General features: G+C 46.6%; 1 protein-coding gene across 1 annotated transcript; it reads right to left on the minus strand.

Moving 5' to 3' along the window:
- Window positions 1-4,038: 4,038 nt before the first annotated feature.
- GTF2H3 (general transcription factor IIH subunit 3) lies at window positions 4,039-19,959 on the minus strand. Its single transcript, XM_007938116.2, has 13 exons — window positions 19,947-19,959; window positions 17,971-18,050; window positions 16,746-16,852; window positions 14,759-14,925; window positions 12,218-12,280; window positions 11,089-11,118; window positions 10,943-10,971; window positions 8,558-8,632; window positions 7,513-7,566; window positions 5,274-5,342; window positions 4,313-4,448; window positions 4,184-4,220; window positions 4,039-4,108 (listed from the first exon to the last, which is right to left on the minus strand). The coding sequence occupies exons 1-13, from the start codon at window positions 19,957-19,959 to the stop codon at window positions 4,039-4,041; spliced, it is 930 nt and encodes a 309-aa protein (XP_007936307.1).
- Window positions 19,960-20,052: the final 93 nt, after the last annotated feature.

The following is a 20,052-nucleotide window of genomic DNA, read 5'->3' on the forward strand; positions in this document are numbered from 1 at the left end:
GCCCTGGGCCTCGCGGAGCAGAAGTGCGCGGGCCTTAGAATGAGGGACCGCTGAAGACCAGAAACCCCGGCCCCTGCGGCGTACTGGCCGCCATGTTGTCAAGCGAACGGCCGGAGCTATGGCAACGGCCAGCTAGGTGGAGCGGCTCGCTGCGATTGGACGAGAGGCTACAGAGCCCGCCCCAGGCTCCGCGCCCGCGCACTCTCACCCTGTCCGTGTGGCCTACACGTCCTCTTTAATGTTTAGTTCTGTGAAGAATCGTAGGTCTCAAAGGCGGACGGGTGCAGTTTAAAACCGAAATGTCTCCTACCCTAAAGTTAATTAAGCCACGTTGCAAGAGCAAGCGTACAGACACTGGCTTCTAAACAAAAAGGGTAGGATTTGCTACTTGATAAACTCCATGAGTGGGGTCGGATTTGGGGGAGAGACAGGGTTGTTGAATTGTTTTTCCGCATCGTTCTCCCAGTTTTTGGAAGGGTTTTCTATCGCACAGAGCTCTCAGCACCCCGAAAGGTGGATCTAGTCAAAGAACACCAGGTTTTTCCAGGCACAGGATTCTGCCATGAAGGTAGCCCGGAAGCGTGTCAAGTGTTGTTTACAGTCCGCGGACGCAGGCTGCAGCCTCGGAGGTCCGGCTGCCGGGTTTGAGATTTGGTCCCCACGCCCGCACTCCCAACACATCTTCCAGCTGTGGAGTACCCTTGGGTTAAAATGGTGAATTTTACCACAATTTTAAAAAATTAAGTATGTAGCAATGCCAGGGCCGAACGTGAGGTGTTGGAGCAGCTGCGAGGCCAGTGGGACTGGAAGACGAGACAGGCAGGGGTAGGGGGTGGGGAGGGAGCCAGGGATGAGGTCATGGCGTTAGGCCAGGGTAACCCCAAAATCAAACCAGCTGCCGTCACGGCATCCCCGTGTGTCGGACTAAAACTGCTCGGCAGTGTTCTCAGTGGCTAGCTTCCGGAAGACCGTCAGGCCCGCCCTCCGAGGCACTGCGGGTGGGTTCAAACCGCCAGCCTGGGTCACAGCCCAGCACTGAACCATTTGTGCCGGCGAAGGGCTCCAAGATCAGGGTCCAGGGCTCCTCTTTCTTCCTTCTGGTCGCAATGACCTATTTAGCCACAAAGGCACCCCTGGTGAGATCACTGGCTCTTCAGGGGGTCACACCAGAGTACAGGCGTCCCTCGTTTACAGTACTTCACGTTACTGCGGTCCACAGACACTGTGTTTCGGGGTTATTCAGGACTCCAATGTTTTTCTCCCCCTTCACCCACGGTAATGTGTGTCCACCCTCGATTTAGTGGCTTACCCTCCCTCCCCCATCCACCTCTGGAAATCATCAAAGTTATTTATTATATATTTATTATTATATGCATCAATTTTTTATTGTGCAGCCCTGTTCCTGACTTTTTACGATAGTAGTCTCATACAGCATTTGTCTTTTTGTGCTTAACTTCACTCAGCATAATGGCCTCTAATTTCATTCATGTTACGAGATGTTTCACAGATTCACTGCTGTTCTTTAGAGTTGTGTAATAGTCCACTGTGGGAGCTCTGGTGGCGTAGTGCCTAAGGCACTTGACTGCTAACCAGAAGGCTGGCGGTTCAAAACCACCAGCCACTCCTCGGAAGGAAGGTTGGGCAATCTACTTCCGTGGTGATACAGCCTCGGAAACCCAAGGAGGGGTTTTCCAAGGAGGGGTCGCTATGAGTCGGGTCCAACTCAATGGCACAGAACAATAGTCCACTGTGTGAACACACCATATTCTGTTGGCCCACTCCTCTGTTAATGGGCATTTAGGTGGCTTCCATCTTTTTATTATTGTGAATAGTTCTGCGGTGAACATGAATGTGCATGTTATCTATTCATCCCACGGATCTTACTTCTCTGGGACCTATATCGAGTAGTTGGACTGCGAGAGCATATGGTATTTTTATTTCCAGCCTTGTAAGGAAGAAGTATACTGTTCTCTACGGTGGTTGCACCGTTTTACAGTCCCACCACTGTATGAGGGTTCCAGTCTCTCCACACCCTTACCAACATTTGTTTTGTTTTGTTTTTTAATTTTGTATTACTGCTGGGTGAGATGATATCATTGTTTTGATTTTCATCTCTCTAATGGCTAATGGTACCATACTGCCTAAAGTACTTGACGGCTAACCAGGAAGCTGGTGGTTCAAACCTACCAGCCACTTCTCGGAAGGAAGGTTAGGCAATCTACTTCCGTAGTGATACCATCTCGGAAACCCAAGGAGGGGTCGCTGTGAGTCGGGTCCGACTTGATAGCACACAACAACAACGGCTAATGATCACGAGCAATTCTTTGTTTGTTGGCTCCCTGAATGTCTTCTTTGGTGAAGTGTCTGTTCATGTCCTGTGCCCATTTTTTAATTATTTGTCTTTTTGTTGTTAAGTTGTTGAAGTTTTGTATAAAATGTAGATATCAGCTCCTTTTCTCATATGTTGTTACCCACTTTTTTCCCCAGTCTGTGGGTTCTCCTTTTACTCTTTTGGTGAAGTCTTTTGATACGCTAAGTGTCTCATTTTTAGGAAGGACCAGTCACCTATTTTGTGTTCTGACGTTTGCCCGTTTCAAATCAATACACCTTAAGAGGAGCTGAGTGAGGATGAGACAATGACTATAAAAATCCAAATCAGTCGATTATAAAAACTTACATAAAATAAACCACCAACACAACATTAAAATGAAAACAGGAAAAGTATATAAAACATTTTAAATGACAAAATAATAGCTTCCAATTATTGACACGTTAGATCTATGCTTTCCTTCACATGCAGGCTCATGACACTAGATTCTACTCAGTGAGGCTCTGAAATAGTCAGTGTTGTTGTTAAAAGGCAACCAGATTCTCAGGTGCACAACAACATCTGTGTATATTTGTTACTGAGACCGCAGATCCATAGAGTAAAATCCATAGAAATGATCTAACCCAATCCCCACCCACTTCAACAACACTCAGCTTCTGAGACGACAGAACGAGAGGCCCCCGTCTTATTTACACACAAGGCCTCATGCGCAGTTGGGTCTTTGTCACTATACTTTCTAAACAAACCCAACCAGCTGCTAGTCCATCAGTCGTGCTACACTGTACTGGAATGGAACTCAAAAGAACACTTAATCCCTTCTTGGTTACATAGAAAAATAATTTTTGTATTGTTGAAATGAAAAATAATAATTTTTCTTGTAAAATGGTAAGTTTTCACTATTCAGTTCAAGCTTCTAGATCACAGTTGTCCAATATTAATGCTCCTTCCCCTCCTTAAGAAAGGACAGAGACAGATCTGTATTTGGGACCATGCGTCATTGTAAAGAGCCTACTCGTCACCCTCGGAACTCGGCCATTTGCTTCCACAAATACATTCTTAACACAACTGATTTTGAAGAAACGTTTTCCAACAGACTACTGCTCATTTAAAATCAGGTTCTAAGCTTATTCAGTGACAAACCAGGATTCTTCCTGGGATAACGTGGTCCACACATGCACTGCTGTCAGCAGAAGTACCCGCTAACACCTGAAACCTGGCATGGGTAAGGCTCAGTTTAGATAATGGTCTTATCTGCATGCCGACTGCTGAGTGAGCCACTGGTTAAGGAAGACATTTCGCCTGGATTGATGCCACTAGTCCCCAAGTGACCATGGCTGTTCCGGTGTCGCACACCGCACACTTCAGTCAGGACTCAGGCTGGTTGGCCTGCTCTAAACCTACCGTCAGTCATAACAGTCGAACTCTTACAGGTGATCATCCCATTAAAATAACAAGTCACAGATTCGTGATGTTGCCCCATTTCTAGGTAAATGCCAGCCAGAAGAGATTAAAAAATATGTTCTGTACAATGACTGCCCCCACAAATCAACCCCCACAAGGGCTAGGTGACAAGGCTGTTTTGGAAATATTTCCTGTAAGAAACAAATAACCATGTTAAAAATTGTCATCTCTCCCAGAGCCCTTCCAACGAAGATCCCACCCTCCTACCCTGACCAGCAGCTCTACAAGGCACCAGAACTCGATCCTTCTCAAGCAGATACTTTCAGTTTCTTTTTCTTGGCCTTCAGCACAGGAGGCAGAGAAATCTTGAAGGCCGTCCTAAAATGAGAGAAGACACTGTCAGTGCTCTCAACTCTGAACACTGAGCCACCCCAAGGCTGCAAAGATACTCACTCGCATGTAGTACAGATGGGACTGAACGTGCAGAATACTGTGGGTAGAGGAAAAGGCAGCGTGATTGGAAAACCAAACAGCTGACATATCCATGGCCCTCCCCCAGAACAAAGCAGGTCCCAGACATACTGGACAAGCACACAGAACAGACGTAGCCGATTTCAATGAGGTTCCGATGGCAGAAACAGGCAGCCCTGTAGTCCACGTGAATCGGGGGCGGGAGGATTAGCTGGGCCCTCTGGTCTTGATCAGGAAGAAAAACCCACTGTATGAGAGTCAAGACACTTCTATTCAAGATGCAAGAAAAAACGCCTGGGAGTCCAAAATAAAGCCAGGACACGGTTGAGTCAATTCTGACTCAGTGTGACCCCACAGGACAGCAGAACTGCCTCAGAGCGTTTGCAAGTCTGTAAATCGCTCCAGGAGCAGGCTGCAGGTCTTTTCTGCAGCAAGGCAGCTGGTGGGTTTGAACAACCGACCTTTCAGGTAGCAGCTGAGTGCTTAACCACCGCACCACCAGGGCTCCTGAACCAGGAGTCAGGACGCAGATATTCGTCAGCTAATGCCAGGGAGGATGTGGAGTCAGGATTTTCCTTAGAAATCGATGAAGGAGGGCATTTTTCATTCATTTCATACTGAGTAGGAGTCCCCCAGTGGCGCCATCAGCTGACCACTCTACAGCTAATTAAAAGGTTGGTGGCTCGAGCCCACCCAGACACCTTGGAAAGCAGGCCTGCTTCTGAAGGTCACAGCCCTCCAAACCCCATGAAGCACAATGCAATGCCACACCCACGGGGTCACCAGGAGTCACGATCAACCTGATGGCAAATGGCCTGGTTTTTGGTTTCTTTTGTTTGTCTGTTTAATTCCTGAGTACCTCCCACAGACAGGCACTGCTGCATGAACAGTCGCACAACATCCTGCCTTTGGTCTCCAGGGCTCAGAGACTACCTGAAGCCCACCCTCGTTGGCCACCTGTTTCTCTTTCTTCCTTTCCTTCGATTACTCCCATTGGCCACCTGGCTCCCACCCAGGCTGCAGGGGTCTTTCTCCCCTCGGGGCCTTAGGGCCACTGTGCACATGTCCTTACCAGCAAATACTGCAGGAGGGAGGGCATCTGAGGCACCTTCAAGTACAGTCCCCCTGTGATGTCACAAGCCTGCAAGACACAGCAAGGGCTCACTGCTGAAGGAGCAGAGCACTGGCGTCCCCAGCAAGGCTTCCGCTCTCTGAAGGAGAGGAGGGCGTGGCCCAGCATGGTAACAGGGAACAGTCTCTACACAAACCACACCTGATCTACCCTAAGACCAGCACAACTAGACGGTGCCGGCTCCCACTACTGAGTGTTCTGAGCAGGGCCACAAGAGACGGCTCCTGAGAGAACAGGAGAGAAATGTGGACTAGAAACTCAAATTCCTAAAAAAAAATAAAATAACAGACCTACTGGATTGGTTGAGACAGGAGGGCTCCCCAAGACTATTGCCCTGAGATACTCGTCAACACTGAACTGAAACTAACCCAAGGTCACCGTGGAGCTAAATAACAAGTTGGTTTGTAAAACAAAGATATCCTTTGTTTTACAAACCAACTTGTTACTCACAAGCACTGCATTCCTTTCTAAAATCATCTATAGGAGATCAATGGTCAACCATGACTTTAAAATCAAGATAAGAATATTAAGGGACAGGGAAACTAGATTAATGGAAATGGAACAACCAGAATGGAAATGACAGTGTTCATGCATTGTGAAGAATGAACAATGTGTGTGATTGCTGAGTGGGAACCTACACTGCTGTGCAAACCCTTGCTAAAAACACAGTAAAAAAAACAAAGATGAGAGTATTAGGGGGCAGGGAAACTAGATTAATGGAAATGGAACAACCAGAATGGAAATTATGACAGTGTTCATGCATTGTAAAGAATGTGACCAATGTCACTGAACAGTATGTGTGGTTGTTGAATGGGAACCCACACTGCTATGTAAACCCTCGCTAAAAACACAGTAAAAAAAAAAAAAAATTTCCCCCCCAAAAAAGAGAGCTCTCTCTCCAGAGTGCGGGCCAGACACCACCCAGAATATTCAAGCAGCTTCCTTTTCCCCCTTGGCCAATACCTCTGACCATTTGGAGTTTACAGTATGGGTCTATATATGCCCTTTCTCCTGATTGTTACTAACAAATTTTTATCAATGTCACGTTTATTCATTTTAATTATGTATTTTTGATAACAGCTTTGTTGCAATATAATTCACGTGCTATAAAATGGCACAATTCACTGGTTTTTAGTGTATCTGTAGGTGTGCAACCATCACCACTAGCTAATTCCAGAACATGTTCATCACCCCAAAACAAACCTCCTACCAGGCACCCCCACCTCCTATCCCCCAGCCCCTGGCAACCACGAATCCACTTCCTGTCGCTATGGGTGTGCCTCTTCTGGTAAGTCATAGAAACAGAATCACACACAATGTGGCCTTTCGTGTCTGGCTTCTTTCACCAAGCACAATGTTTTCAAGGTTCACCCATGCTGCAGCAGCAATCAGGATTTCACTATTTATGTGGCTGAATAATAGTCATTCATTCAATAATACACATTTCATTTTCCTACTCACCTGTTTTTAGACATCTATGCTATTTCCACGTTTTGGCTATTAGGAACTTGTGTAGGGATGTCTGTATGGACACATCCCCATTTCTCTTGGCTATGTACCTAGGAGTAGAATTGCTGGCTCATGTCATAACTCTATGCTAAATGTTTCTGAGGAACTGCCAGACTGTTTCCCAAAGGGGCTGCACCATTCTACATTCCCACGAGCAATGAGTGAGGATGCTCCAAATCCTAACAATTGTTACAGTATGTCTGATTACAGCCAACCTAGTGTGTGTGACCAAAGACCACAGAAAAAGTGATGCCTTTGAGTTGTGGTGCTGGTGAAGAATAGTGAAAATACCATGGACCGCCAGAAGAACGAACAAATCTGTCCTGGAAGAAGTGCAGCCGGGATGCTCCTTAGAAGAGAGAATGGCCAGACTTTGTCTCACGTACTTTGGTCATACTGTCAAAAGGAACCAGTCCCTGGCGAAGGATAACATGTTTGGTAAAGTGGAGGGTCAGCGAAAAAGGCGAAGACCCTCAATGAGATGGATTGACATGGTGACTGCATGATGGGCTCAAACATAGCGAGGACGGTGAGGCTGGGCAGGACCAGGCAGTGTTTGGTTCTCTTGTGCCCAGGGTCACTGTGAGTCACAGCCAACTCGACAGCACCTACAACAACAGTAACACATCCTGCCTTCCTGGTCCCCACGAACCCTGCTTCTAAAACATACCTGCTGGAGGAGTCCAGAATCGGAGTCTAAAACACAGGCATCGATCAAAATATTCTGAAATGAACGTAGGAAATTATTACAGGCTTAAGAGCACTAACAACTGCCCACAACTACTCCTTCCCTGAGCCAGACTCAACTCTGAAAGTGCAGCAGCTCATTTGACAGGGATAACTGTGCAAAGCCAGCATGTCGTTTGCATTTTGCAGTAGAAGCGGCCAGGACCCGGCCAGGTTGTGGTCACAGAGCTAGAGGTAGCCAGGCTGTAAGCCCGGTCTGCCCATCTCCAAAACCCATGCTTATCCATTTGGTTGGCCCTGTAAGCTGGAAAACAGTGTGCACAGCTATGACAGCATGTTAGGTCAACACTGAGGTTTTAAGAAAGTTCTGGATTTTTTTTTTTTAACGTATCACTGAAAAAATTGCTTTAGCATTTCTGCATGTGGACATTTCAGTTATTTATTTACAAAGTAAAAATAAAAAGTAAAAAAATCAAATCCTCATAAACCTCACTAAAATAAACAGAGACTGAAGCGAGGTTTATGCAGCAAATTCTCAAACAGAAGCTCTTACCCTGGGGGCCAAGGATGGGTTAAAAGGGCTTAGGTGACCACCACAAAACCACATGCAAAGCTGCGTCTGAGTATCCAGGTTCCTGGGACAGGGCCCATCCAAGGAGCCCAGCATAGTCCCGAGGTGTTCAAGACCCAAATCAAAAATGGCTACTAAATCTGCTGTCAAGTGGATTCCGACTCACAGCACCGCTGGAAGACAGAGTAGAACTGCCCCATAGGGTTTTCAAAGCTGTGATCTTTAGCGAAGCTGACTGCCTCATCTTTCTCACACGGAGCGGCTAGTGGGTTCGCATAGCTGACCTCTGGGTTAGCAGCCGAGCACTTAACCACTGCACCACCAGGGCTCCTTAAAAATGACTACTACAAATTAGGAACTACTGATTCCTCATCCACTCAAAGGCTGTTAGGTTAAAATACCTTTTGAATTCAGTGACCAAAGGCGGAAATTAAGTCCTTCCTTAAAGGACGCTCACCTGTTTCTGGGCTGCGAAGATGACGTTCATGAAGTTCATGTACTGCAGCGCACTGTCTTCTGCAGCCTTGATCACCTGCAGAGCCACACCCGAGTTAACACCCCTCAGCTGTCCCGATGCTCTGGGTCAACTACCAGCACAGTGCACCGCCAGCTACACCCAGGACTGTTTTCTGACTTGTTTCCCACTGACCAACACTGAACAGTACCTAAAAGTATAAAGATGACAGCAACACCCCAAATACTGCTGTGCACAGATAATCTTTGTGAAGGGTTTGATGAACGTCCATCTAGAGTGTATATGGGCAGGTAACACACTCACCTCAAAACACACACGCACACACAGCACTCACCCAAAAAACATACACACAAAACACAACATGCAACAAAACATACACTCACACACAAAACACACAGACACGACACTCACTCAAAAAACACACAAAAAACAGACACCACACACAACAAAACACACACTCTCACACCCCAAAATCTACTCATGTCAATGAATTTAGATGATACCACCCTTCTTGATGACTAGATACCTTCCACCATTTCTAACTGATGATCTGTGAAGAGCACTCTGGCAGTCTCCTGTGTCTAGTTCCACCCATGCTCTGATGGGCACCATCGTACCTCTGGCACATCCTCTAATTACCTCCTGACCATGATCAGCCTGCTCGTGTACATACATTTAATTTCTGTGCAGATTACCAAATTGCCTCCAGAAAAGTTATGCGAAAATAACCGATCTCCAATGCTGACTATTAAAACCCACTGCTGTGGAGTGGCTTCCGACCCACAGCGCCCCTAGAGGACAGAGTGGAACTGCCCACAGGGTCTCCAAGGCTGTCTGTCAATCTTCACGGAAGCAAAGCCCAAACCACACCCACTGCCGTGGAGTCCATTCTGACCCACAGAGCCCCTAGAGGACAGAGGGGAACTGCCCCACAGGGTCTCCAAGGCTGTCAATCTTCACAGAAGCAAAGCCCAAACCACACCCACTGCCATGGAGTAGATTTCGACTCGCAGCACCCCAAGAGGACAGAGTGCAACAGCCCCACAGTCAATCCAGCAAAAAATTTCTTCATTTTTGCTGAGCGATAAGCAAACAATGAAAATCTCATGGTTTTACACTGGCACTTCTTCGTTTACTAGTAAGGCTGGACGTATTTTGAAATGCTAACTGGCCACATGCACAGATTCTCTTGCTCATGTTTTCTACCTACGTTTTCTGGAGTAGAACTTGTCTTTTAAAACTTGAGTTCTTTCGTATCTTAGAAACAATGCATCTGTCAGATAACTATGCTGAAAATATTTTCCTGTTTTTCTTTTGTCCTTATTTTGGGGTTTTTATTTTTACGGGGTACCAATCTTTCTTTTATAGGAGCTCTGGTAGCATAGTGACTGCTAACCAGAAGGCTGACGTTTCAAACCCACCAGCCACTCCTCGGAAGGAAGGTTGGGCAATCTACTTCCGTAGCAATACCACCTTGGAAACCCAAGGAGGGGTCGCTATGAGTCATGTCCGACTCGACGGCACATAACAACACAACAACAACAATCTTTCTTTTAAAGTTTCACATCATACTTTAGCCAGTCAACTCACTATCCAGAGTTTATAAACACATATTTTCTTCTAGTGCTTCTACTACATGAACTTTCAGATGTAAATGCTTGACCTCTACCAGAGGTGTATTTAGCTGTAATCTGTGAGATGGGGGTCAGCTTTATTTTTTTGCCTAAATAGCCAACCAATGAGCCCAATTTGCTTTTTTATTCAGAAATACATCTGTTGTCCAGTAATTTGAAGAGGGTCCTTGATCACAAGTCAAATCCCCATATGCACCTGGGTTTACTTCTAGCCTTTTCCACTTTTGTTGGCCTATTCTTACCCCAGTACCCACAGTTACTGTACCTTTGGAATCTGCTTTAACACCTAACAAAGCAACTTCCCACCTACTATTCTCTCAGAAGGTCCTGACGACTTTCACACAACCTTCCAGATCACCTTTTGACTTTTTTTTCAGTTCTCCCACCCTGCCAGGAAGCCAACCAACCAACCAATGCTCACTGACACTGACCGAGGTCATCCTGAACTTACAGAAAAATTCAGGACACTGGACACCCAAAAGCAAACTGTGTCGCGCCATTGATTTCACTCTAGTATGTCTCTCAGAACTTGAAGGTTTTTCTTCATGCCTGTTTTACACATGGCTTGTAAAACTATTTCCATATTGTTGTTATTGTTGTTGTTTGCCGTCAAGTCGGACCCGACTCATAGCGACCCCTCCTTGGCTATTGTAAATGGACTTTTATTTCCTATTATGTTTTCTAATTGGCTATAGTTGGTATGTGAAAATAGTACTGATTTTTAAAATCTTACCAATATCCTGGACTTCATTTCCTGATTATCTGTACAGAGAAATAAAAGATTATAGCTTAATGGGATTTTATGAAATATATGTATAAAGTTTTCTAACTAATTTTTAAACACGATTATAGTTCTCATAGGAAAATATAGACTCCTACCTTTAACATCCTTGTTCATTCTATGAATGTCTTATTGTTAAAAGCATTAAGGAATACAAAAATAATTCTGTTTCATAAATATGTATAGTAAAAAGAAGAACAGCCTCAAATTTTAAATAATCCCAGAAACCAACTAATGAGAAAAGGAAATGCTCAGTTCACTATGACAAACACACAGCACGTCATCAGGGGGTTTCCAACACTAAGTCTGTGTAATAAGCTGGTGTTTGTAACCTGATAGAAATATGATCTTTGTCCCTAAACTAAAATGATCAACATGTGATTATCCTGGGACTATCCACCAGATCCTAGATTTGAGTACGGGGATCACAAGTAAATCAATAAGCCAATCAAACAGGGTAACTCTGAATGTTATAAAGGTGACAAGACACCCTTGCCATAGACTAGGACAAAAGCGTTAATACTGCCAAAGAGAAATAAGTTACACAGAACTGGGAGAACCCAGAGCAAACGTGGACACCACTGAAATGCTGACTGAGCTATGCCTGACCCTGTGCCCCGTGTGAAACCCCCAGCAGCCTACGGAGAAGCAGCTGCTCGCTGACTCAGCCTCAGGCTCCGTGAATGGCTTTTGAAAATCAAACAAAGCCCCTAATTCAAGAAAGATGGGGGTTAGTAAGACAGAAAAACCAACCCAATGAATCACAGTAAGAAATGAGGAGGCATCCTGAGACCACATTCACTGTAGCTGAAGGTCAGACCGGAGGAATTCGCTGGCAGCTTCTTCCCACTGCCAGTCTTTAGAGTTCGTCTCATAGCATTTCAGGACAAACATCAATCACTTCTGGATTGTCCGCCCCTTCAGGATATGCAGGTCTCCCGCTCATGTGGACACCAAAGGTTCTAAGAAATAGTACAAGATCTGCTAATTGCAGGAGGAGCCGCCTGGGGGCAGCAGACCGAAAGGTAAGGAGCGCGATCCCCCGAGCCGCTGCTCGGGAGAAAGATGAGGCAGTCTGCTTTGTTACAGACTGACAGCCCTGGAGACCCTCTGGGGCAGTTGTACTCTGTCCTGTAGGGCTGCTGTGAGCTGGAACCGACTCAACGGCAGCAGGCTTCCCGTTACAGGAAGCAGGAGCCGTGCGGACGATCGAAGCACGAAGGATACAGCAGAGGGCTTTGGCCAGGGACCCTGCCAGCAGCGTTTCCGTGTGTTGACCCTTCATGTCACCTGCAAACAACAACATTACAAAAGAGGTTTTTAAGTACTTTCTTGGTCTAAAATCATTTTCAAACCAAAGCATTCTTCTCCATGAAGGAAATCAAACAGTAACATTTTCAACTGGGTTTTTAAAAACACAGGGTCTACATTAAAAAAAAAAAAAAAAGGGACCAGGTTTGCTGGTCTGATAGAGCCTGGCAAAACCCCTGAGACTATGGCCCCTAGCTGCCCTTCAGGTCTGGAAATGAACCCACTCCGGTGGCTTCCAGCCAAACAAAAGACAGGCATATGAGCTGAACATTTACACCAGGTAGATACACTCCTTGGAGAGAACAATCATGGGAGAATAGAAGAGCTGTGTATGCACAGGGAGACAGCTTGGGGGGCAGGAGTGCATGGAGGGAAGGACACAGGGAAGAGATAACTATGGGGAGGAAGCGAGGGGGGTAGCTGTTGCATTGTGGGCAATTGCAGTCAATGTCATGAGACAAACTGTATGTGAACTGCTGTACGGAAAATGAAATTGCTCTGTAAACTTTCACCCAAATTACACTAAAATTTTAAAATAAATACATGACAAAAAAAAAAAATGAAAATAAATAAATGGCAAAAAAAAACCACAGGGTCTAGAAACAGACTCAGACAGACATTGGTACACCAAGTGTCCACAGCAGCACAACTGAGAGGCAGCAAAAAGGTGGAGCGCCAAGCTTCCGCCACAGACGGCTGCCTCAACGCGATGTGCCATATCCAGAGAACAGAGTATGATTGGCCATTGGGAAGACTGTAAGTCCTGATGGTCGCCACCACATGGATGAACCCTATTGTTGTTGTTGTTGTTATGTGCCGTGGAGTCAGACCTGACTCATAGCGACCCCTCCTTGGGTTTCTGAGGCGATATCACTACAGAGGTAGATTGCCCAGCCTTCCTTCCGAGGAGTGGCTGGTGGGTTTGAACCGCCAGCCTTCTGGTTGGCAGTCAAGTGCCTTAGGAACTACACTACCAGAGCACCTGAACCTTGACTACAAGATGCTTTTTAGGATAACTCTGGAGGCCGGGGGAAGGACAAGAACGAAGAAAGACAGGAGTTGGAAGAGCAGTTAGCAGTTGGGATCATCTACAGCCACGACTTTCAGCCAGGGGCATTTTGGCCCCCAGGGCACATTGGGAGATGTCTGGAGGCGTGTTTGGTTGTCATAACTGGAGGGGTGCTACTGGCATGTAGAGGGCAGAGGCCAGGGATGCTATCCACATCCTCCCATGCACCAGAGAAGTCCCCACAGCAAAGACCGTGCTGCTCAAACCGCCAACAGCACAGAGGTGGAGGCAGGCCTGACCACTGACAGACGAAGAGGGGTCACAACTGGGAGATGTTTCTGAAGCTGCGGCAGCAGGATTTCATAGCTGATTGGATGCTGGATGTGAGGAGAAGGAAGGCGTCACAAAAGATGAACGCTCTAAATTTGGAGAACCCAGTGAGCGAGGGCAGCAGGACAGGGAATGGAAGTGGTGATGTCGCTGAAGAGAAAGGATAACAAAAGCAGGTGGAGCAGGGAAACTTTGGAGAGCCATGAGCCCGATGTTTACCGCTAAGGCTGGACTTAGAGATGTGGACTGGGAAGTGCTCAGACATCAGTGATCACTGGAGACGACAGTGGGGGAGGACGTTCAGAGAAAGAAAAGAAGAAAATGATGTGCAGAAACAAAACCATCTTGAGGGGTAAGATCAAGGAAGAGCCAGAAATGGAACTAAGAAGGAGTGGCCCCGAAGAAAGGAAAAGGAGGTTAGCTGGATGTCTTGAGAAGTCAAAGAGTGTATGTTTCAAGAAGAAAAAGCTGGTCAACAGTGTCAAACCAGACGTCAGGCCAGTAACACAGAGATAACACAGACACTTCAAGGAAAATGATTTTAACAAGAGAACAGACAAGAGTATCTGTTATGGATTGAACTGTGTTCCCCCAAATACGTGCTGTCAACCCCCCAAAATATATGTTGTAAACCCCAGCCTCGTGCCTGTGTTTATACTCACGTTGGAGAATGGGTTCTTTGTTACATTAATGAGGCCGGATTGTATAGGGTGAGTTTTGAGTCAACCTCTTATCACATATGAAAAACGAGCAGAGGTGGGGGCAGACAGACACCATGCCACATGGAGACCTCCAAGAAGCAGGACACAGAACCTAAAGCAACAAGGACCTTCCCCCAGAGCCGACAGATAAAACAGAGGAAGCCTTCCCCTAGGGCTAGTATCCTGATCTCAGACTTCTAGCTCCTAATTCAGGAGAAGATAAATCTGTTTGTTAAAGCCACCCATTTGGGTGTCTCTGTTATAGGAGCACAAGAGAACTATCTTAAGACAGTATCCAAGTACACAGTATCAAGAACCTCAGATCTTTGAATTTAAGCCCTCAAGGGACTCCAAATTCAACTCCTTTTGCAAAATAACAATATGGGGGTTGGGGGTAAGAATAAAAAAAGCCATTACTCTTGGTCATTAGGTCTTTAATCTCTTCGGCAATCAGCTCATCTGCCACTGTCAGCAGCTCGTACTTCCCGTCCTTACTGCCCGAGGGATTGAATCCAGAAGGAAGGCCGCCGGCTTCTCCCAAGAAGTCTCCCAGTCTGCCGTTCTTCCCAGGGTACAAGAATCGACTGAAACGGGGCAAAAAGAACCCTCGTCACACCCGGACTCACCTCCCTCACCCAGCACCACAGTGAACTCCATCAGAGCAAACACACGAAAACCACGCCAGTTCCAGACTTCCAAGATGCCCTAGTAAGCTGCATTTTTAAAAGTGCACAGAAAAGTGGCAAACCCAAGTCTAACGCCACAGAACGTCACAGTGGTTCCTGCGTTTTCTGGGAAATGAGGGAAAATGAAGAAAGTGTCGTGTCGCACTCTCCTGACATGCCGCAGGGGGCTCCCTGCTTAGCTGTCTCAAAGGGCCATCAGACAGATTCACACCAAACTCTCACTGGCTCGGAGCTCATTCTAGGAGGTGCACATGACCCACCCCACAGTTAGAAAAGCCTGCTCCGAGCTCCTCCCAGTGCTTCATGACTTTCAGAATCATCCCAGAAGGGACGCTTCGGATGTTTGTAAGAAGCGAAGTTTTGCTTCTTAACCTGACCACAACAGCATTATCTTCTCACTCAATGCTGATTCCAATGTATGGTGCTGATGGGTGTGGAGCACAGACCTGGTGACCCATGGGCTCGTTCACCCCAGCAAAGGAAACAGCCCTCAGCACCAAGAAAACTGGAGAACTACGCACTAACCTCACACGAGAGAAGTTGGTGAACAAGAGTCACCTCTATCACGAGGGTCATTCAGTGAAGATTCCGAAGAGCTGGCCCTCACACGGGCTTACGGTCTCCGTCGTGTCAGTGTATGACGGTACAGGCAAATGCGGTCAGTTACTCACAAACCCTTTATACGGGTTCCCAGGTGGCGTCAACAGTTTGCCCTTGACTATTAACTTCAAGGTTGGCGGTTTAAACCCACGCAGAAGAAAGACCTGGCAACCTGCTTCCATGAAGACTATAGTCAAACCAGCTCCAGGAGCACTTCCTCTGTGTGACTCGGGGGTGGCCATGACTTGGAATGGACTTGATGGCAGTGGGCTGCTTTTTTTTTTTTTTTGCTTTGCACTGTCCAGGTGGCCACGTTTACAAATCAGCTGCAGACCTGTGCACCATCCTGCTTCAAGTCTACCCCAGCCAATGGTTACAGCAGTGCTAGAAAAAACCACCCATCTTCACCGGAGCAGCACATGGAGTCGTCGGCTTGGCTACAGAAGCCGATGTTCTGAGAACAATCCATACTTCTCAACACCCGACCACACGCGGCACAGCAAGACCGTCCCACCCTGAGAGGCAGGCAGGAGGTAAGCTGGGTGGAGGGGCAGTGAATCTCGACACCCACTTCACGGTCCCTGCAGAGCAAACGCCGACTGAGCAGGGTGGTAATGGGAGCTGCCTGCCCATCCCACAGTTCTCTCTTTTTGCTTAGTGAACACAACTGATTCTGTGCAAGTTAAATGTGCACATGGTTTAATATCGATTATTATATTAATGAATGAGGTTTTCAATATCCGTGCTGTTGTTAGGTGCCACGGAGTCACTTCTGACTCACAGTGATCCCGTGCGACAGAGCAGAAGTGCCCCATGGAGTTTTCTAGGCTGTAATCTTGATGGGAACAGAGTGCCCGGTCTCTTCTCCTGAGAGTGGCTGGGTGGGTTTGAACCACCAACCTTTCACTTAGCAGCTGAGCTCTCAACCACGTGCATGAACGGCACTCCTTTCCGTATTCACACCCACATCAATGAACGCGTTCTGCTTCCTGCTACTGGAGCTATCATTCACTGCCATAGAAAACGCTTTCTCTGCAACACAGCACTGACAGGGCCAGCTGGCCCAACACCTCACACATGTGAAGCATTAAAAAGAAGAGTGGCGACAGGGGCCATACCTTTCTTGAATGTGACTGGCAATCACAGCAAGTTTGTTGGAACGATTCATGAACAAGTGGGAATTCCCCAGCACCATCACAGCATCCATGCATTTTGATAATGTAAACTATTGGAAAACAGAAGACATCAAAAAGATAAATTAGCTACCCAAATAACTACGTCAGGCCTTGAAGTGATTGAGAAATGATTATTGTTGTTGTTGTTGTTGTTATGTGCCGTCGAGTCGGCCCCGACTCATAGCGACCCCTCCTTGGGTTTCCGAGGCAGTATCACTATGGAAGTAGGATTGCCCAACCTTCCTTCCGAGGAGTGGCTGGTGGGTTTGAACCACCAGCCGTCTGGTTAGCAGGCAAGTGTCTTAGCCACTATGCTACCAGAGCTCCCGAGAGATGATTATAGACAATTATTCACAGCTAAAACTGTGTCCAGGAGCACCCTTCCTCAAAAACCATTAGCAAAAACACTTGAAAACACCATAATCCAAAGGCATCAATTCCTCGGTCTTCCTTACTTATTGTCCAGCTTTCTCATGCATATGAGGCAACTGAAAATATCACCGCAACTTAGTCTTCAAAGTGACATCCTTGCTTTTTAACACTTCACAGAGATAACTTGCAGCGGATTCTGTAAAGACTACAGCCTTGGAGAACCTGTAGTGCAGTTCCACTCTGTCCTCTAGGGGCACTGTGAGTCACAATAGACTCTAAGGCAGTGGGTTTAGTTGGGGCTTTGCTTCCCTAAAGGTTGACAGCCTTGGAAATACGGTGGGACAGTTCCACTCTGTCCTCTAGGGTCGCCGAGTCAGAACTGATGAGAAGGCAAAAGGTTTGGTTTGTTGGTTTTTTGACAAGAGCTGTGGCATATAATTCTTTTGCATCTATTGGTGAATTTGGGAGCTCTGGTGGCATAGTGCCTAAGGCATTTGGCTGCTAACCAGAAGCCTGGCGGTTCAAACCCACCAGCCACTCGTCAGAAGGAAGGTTGGGCAATCTACTTCCGTAGTGATACCACCTTGGAAACCCAAGGAGGGGTCGCTATGAGTCAGGTCCAACTTGACAGCACATAACAACAACAACAAGAACAACAAAAATCACTGAGGGATTATCATAGGTGAATTTCATGGTATGTAAATTATACTTTAATACAGCTGTTTTTGGTTTTTTTAAAAGCAATACAAACATATTCTCGGTTAAACCAGAATTATCTGGAGCCTTAGAGTCTTACCTGAGATTCTTTTAATGCTTGCTTTCCCCACCAAATTGGGTTGGTATCAACTATGATCACTAGAAGATTCAATTCATCTTCTGAAAATTTGAACAGAAAAAATGATACTCATCTCACAAAAGTGAGTCTAGGCAACATTCCCAGTGTATCAAATCCAGAGCAGACCCTACTGCAGACCTGTAAAGGTTTATCATCCTACAACCACAAGATGAACAGAAGGCCAAGGTCTTTTATAGACTTAAAGCTTAGTGGGCACCTGGCAAGCTCCCACCTGCTTTCTGCAGGCTGCACCTTCCCCCCACTTCCACCTCCAAACTGCCGTGTTCTTTCTTGTACAGCAGGGGGAAGGTCTGACCAACTCAAGGCCCAAAAGTAATGCTACCTTACTTCCAAATCAAGGCAGGGAATGCCAGCCCTCTCTGCACCAGGCACTGGCGTATGTAATCCTATAATCCCACTCTGCCAAGTGGGCTTATAAGAGCAGCCCCAACAACGGAAGTATGATTACCATCTTTCATCAATTATAAATTGTCCCCCCCCCTTTTTTTTTTTCCATTTAACTCAGGATGGTCTCTTATGATTAAAATTGGCAGCATGTTTTCTCTTAGTGGTACATAAAATAATAGCACAGTTTGTAACATATGTTGTCTTAGATTTATTCCCAATTTGCAAATAAAAGTAACTTGCCCAAAGTCACATGGCCTGCTGGCAAGTGGCAAAGCCAAGGTCATGCTTTAAAAAGAGATCTGCTTGAATCTAGACTGGTTTTTCATTGCTCCACTGCCTGTCTGTGACCATCAGCAGCATCAATGGCCCTTCTAAGACCCTCTTCTACTGACACTTAGTACTATTACCTCATGTTAGTTAGCTGTTTCTGATCTCTCTTCTCGGCCCTGCCCACTAGACTATGGAGTTCCTTAAACAATGATTTTTGCTGCTCCTGGGATAAATTAAAAACGTGTAAATCACACAGCAAAGTGCCTAGCACAGAAACAGCGTTAATAACTGTCCTTCCCACAGGCCTCTCCTCTACCTATAAACCCCTCAAGCCTTAATCCCCATCAGGCCACACGTCACAATTCTCAGGACCATCAGTTCCTTGCTGTTACCAAGACACCTGAGAAAAAGACAGCATGTTGCCTGTGTGAAGAGTCATGTGTATCAGTACATCTGAAATGTCCCTGTGAATGTCTTCCTTTGCGTCTCCACCTCCTCATGGGTACCTCTGGAAATAAGGACAACAAAGCCAGGTCTGCCGACCCCACAGGGATGTAGTGTGCATTAAGACAGAAAAAGGAAGCACAGACAATTCTGACAATAGGTCTCCCTATTTCTACTCTTGCTCCCACAGTCCCCTTTCCACACAGCAGCCAAAATCCGATCATCACCTTTGTTTGCTTGGGGCTGCCTCCCACTTAAAGCTCAAGCTACAAGGCCCTGCATGATCTGACACCTAGCAGCTCTCTGCCCTCATCTTCCACCATCTCCCTACTTCACCCTGCTCCACCCATCCTGGACTCCTTTTCTTAAGACATCAGGCTCCGTAATGGGAAGCTTGGTGGATGAATGAATGCCTCCCCGCCTTTGCTATCGCCAGGTACCCACTCTGTCTTCTCAGGGCCTCTGCACTTACAGTGCACTCCCCCAGAACCTGGCAGAGCATTCAGTCAAGTCTTAGTTTAAACATCACGGTCTTCCCTGAACTATGTAAAACATAAAACAGCTCCTGCTCGCTCACCTCCTAGGCCCAATCCACTACATCATCCTACCGTATTGTTCTCGGGGCTTCTGCCAGCCCCTGAAATCATTTTTATTTACCTGCTTACTGCCTGTCTAGCCCACTAGAATGTAATGCCTGGCAGTGAGCAGGTGCTCCGAACGAATGCATTCGCTACTTCTTTAAAGACCAAATACTTCCCACCCATTTGGCTGGTGTTGGTCGGGCAGAGCCTGCCCAATCCTAGAGCGAATCTCACCATCGGAGACCATGGCGGCCCCAGCACCTCCGCGCGGAGCCTGTAGCAGACAGGCAGGCCAACGTCTAGACTCCCCGGACTTCGACTTCCGTCGCCGCCCAGTGAC

The sequence above is a fragment of the Orycteropus afer genome, unplaced genomic scaffold (genome assembly GCF_000298275.1).
Source record: "Orycteropus afer afer isolate SDZICR_OR568_19922 unplaced genomic scaffold, OryAfe1.0 scaffold00048, whole genome shotgun sequence".
NCBI lineage: Eukaryota > Metazoa > Chordata > Mammalia > Tubulidentata > Orycteropodidae > Orycteropus > Orycteropus afer.

Bases quoted from the DNA above. Each gene is read 5' to 3' on its own strand.
- GTF2H3 (XM_007938116.2), bottom strand. The intron at 14,926-16,745 runs GTATGGCCCCTG...GCCCCGTTTCAG, and splicing joins GCCAGTCACATTCAAGAAAG to TCGATTCTTGTACCCTGGGA. The intron at 8,633-10,942 runs GTAAGATTTTAA...GTGGCTCTGCAG, and splicing joins AAATGAAGTCCAGGATATTG to GTGATCAAGGCTGCAGAAGA.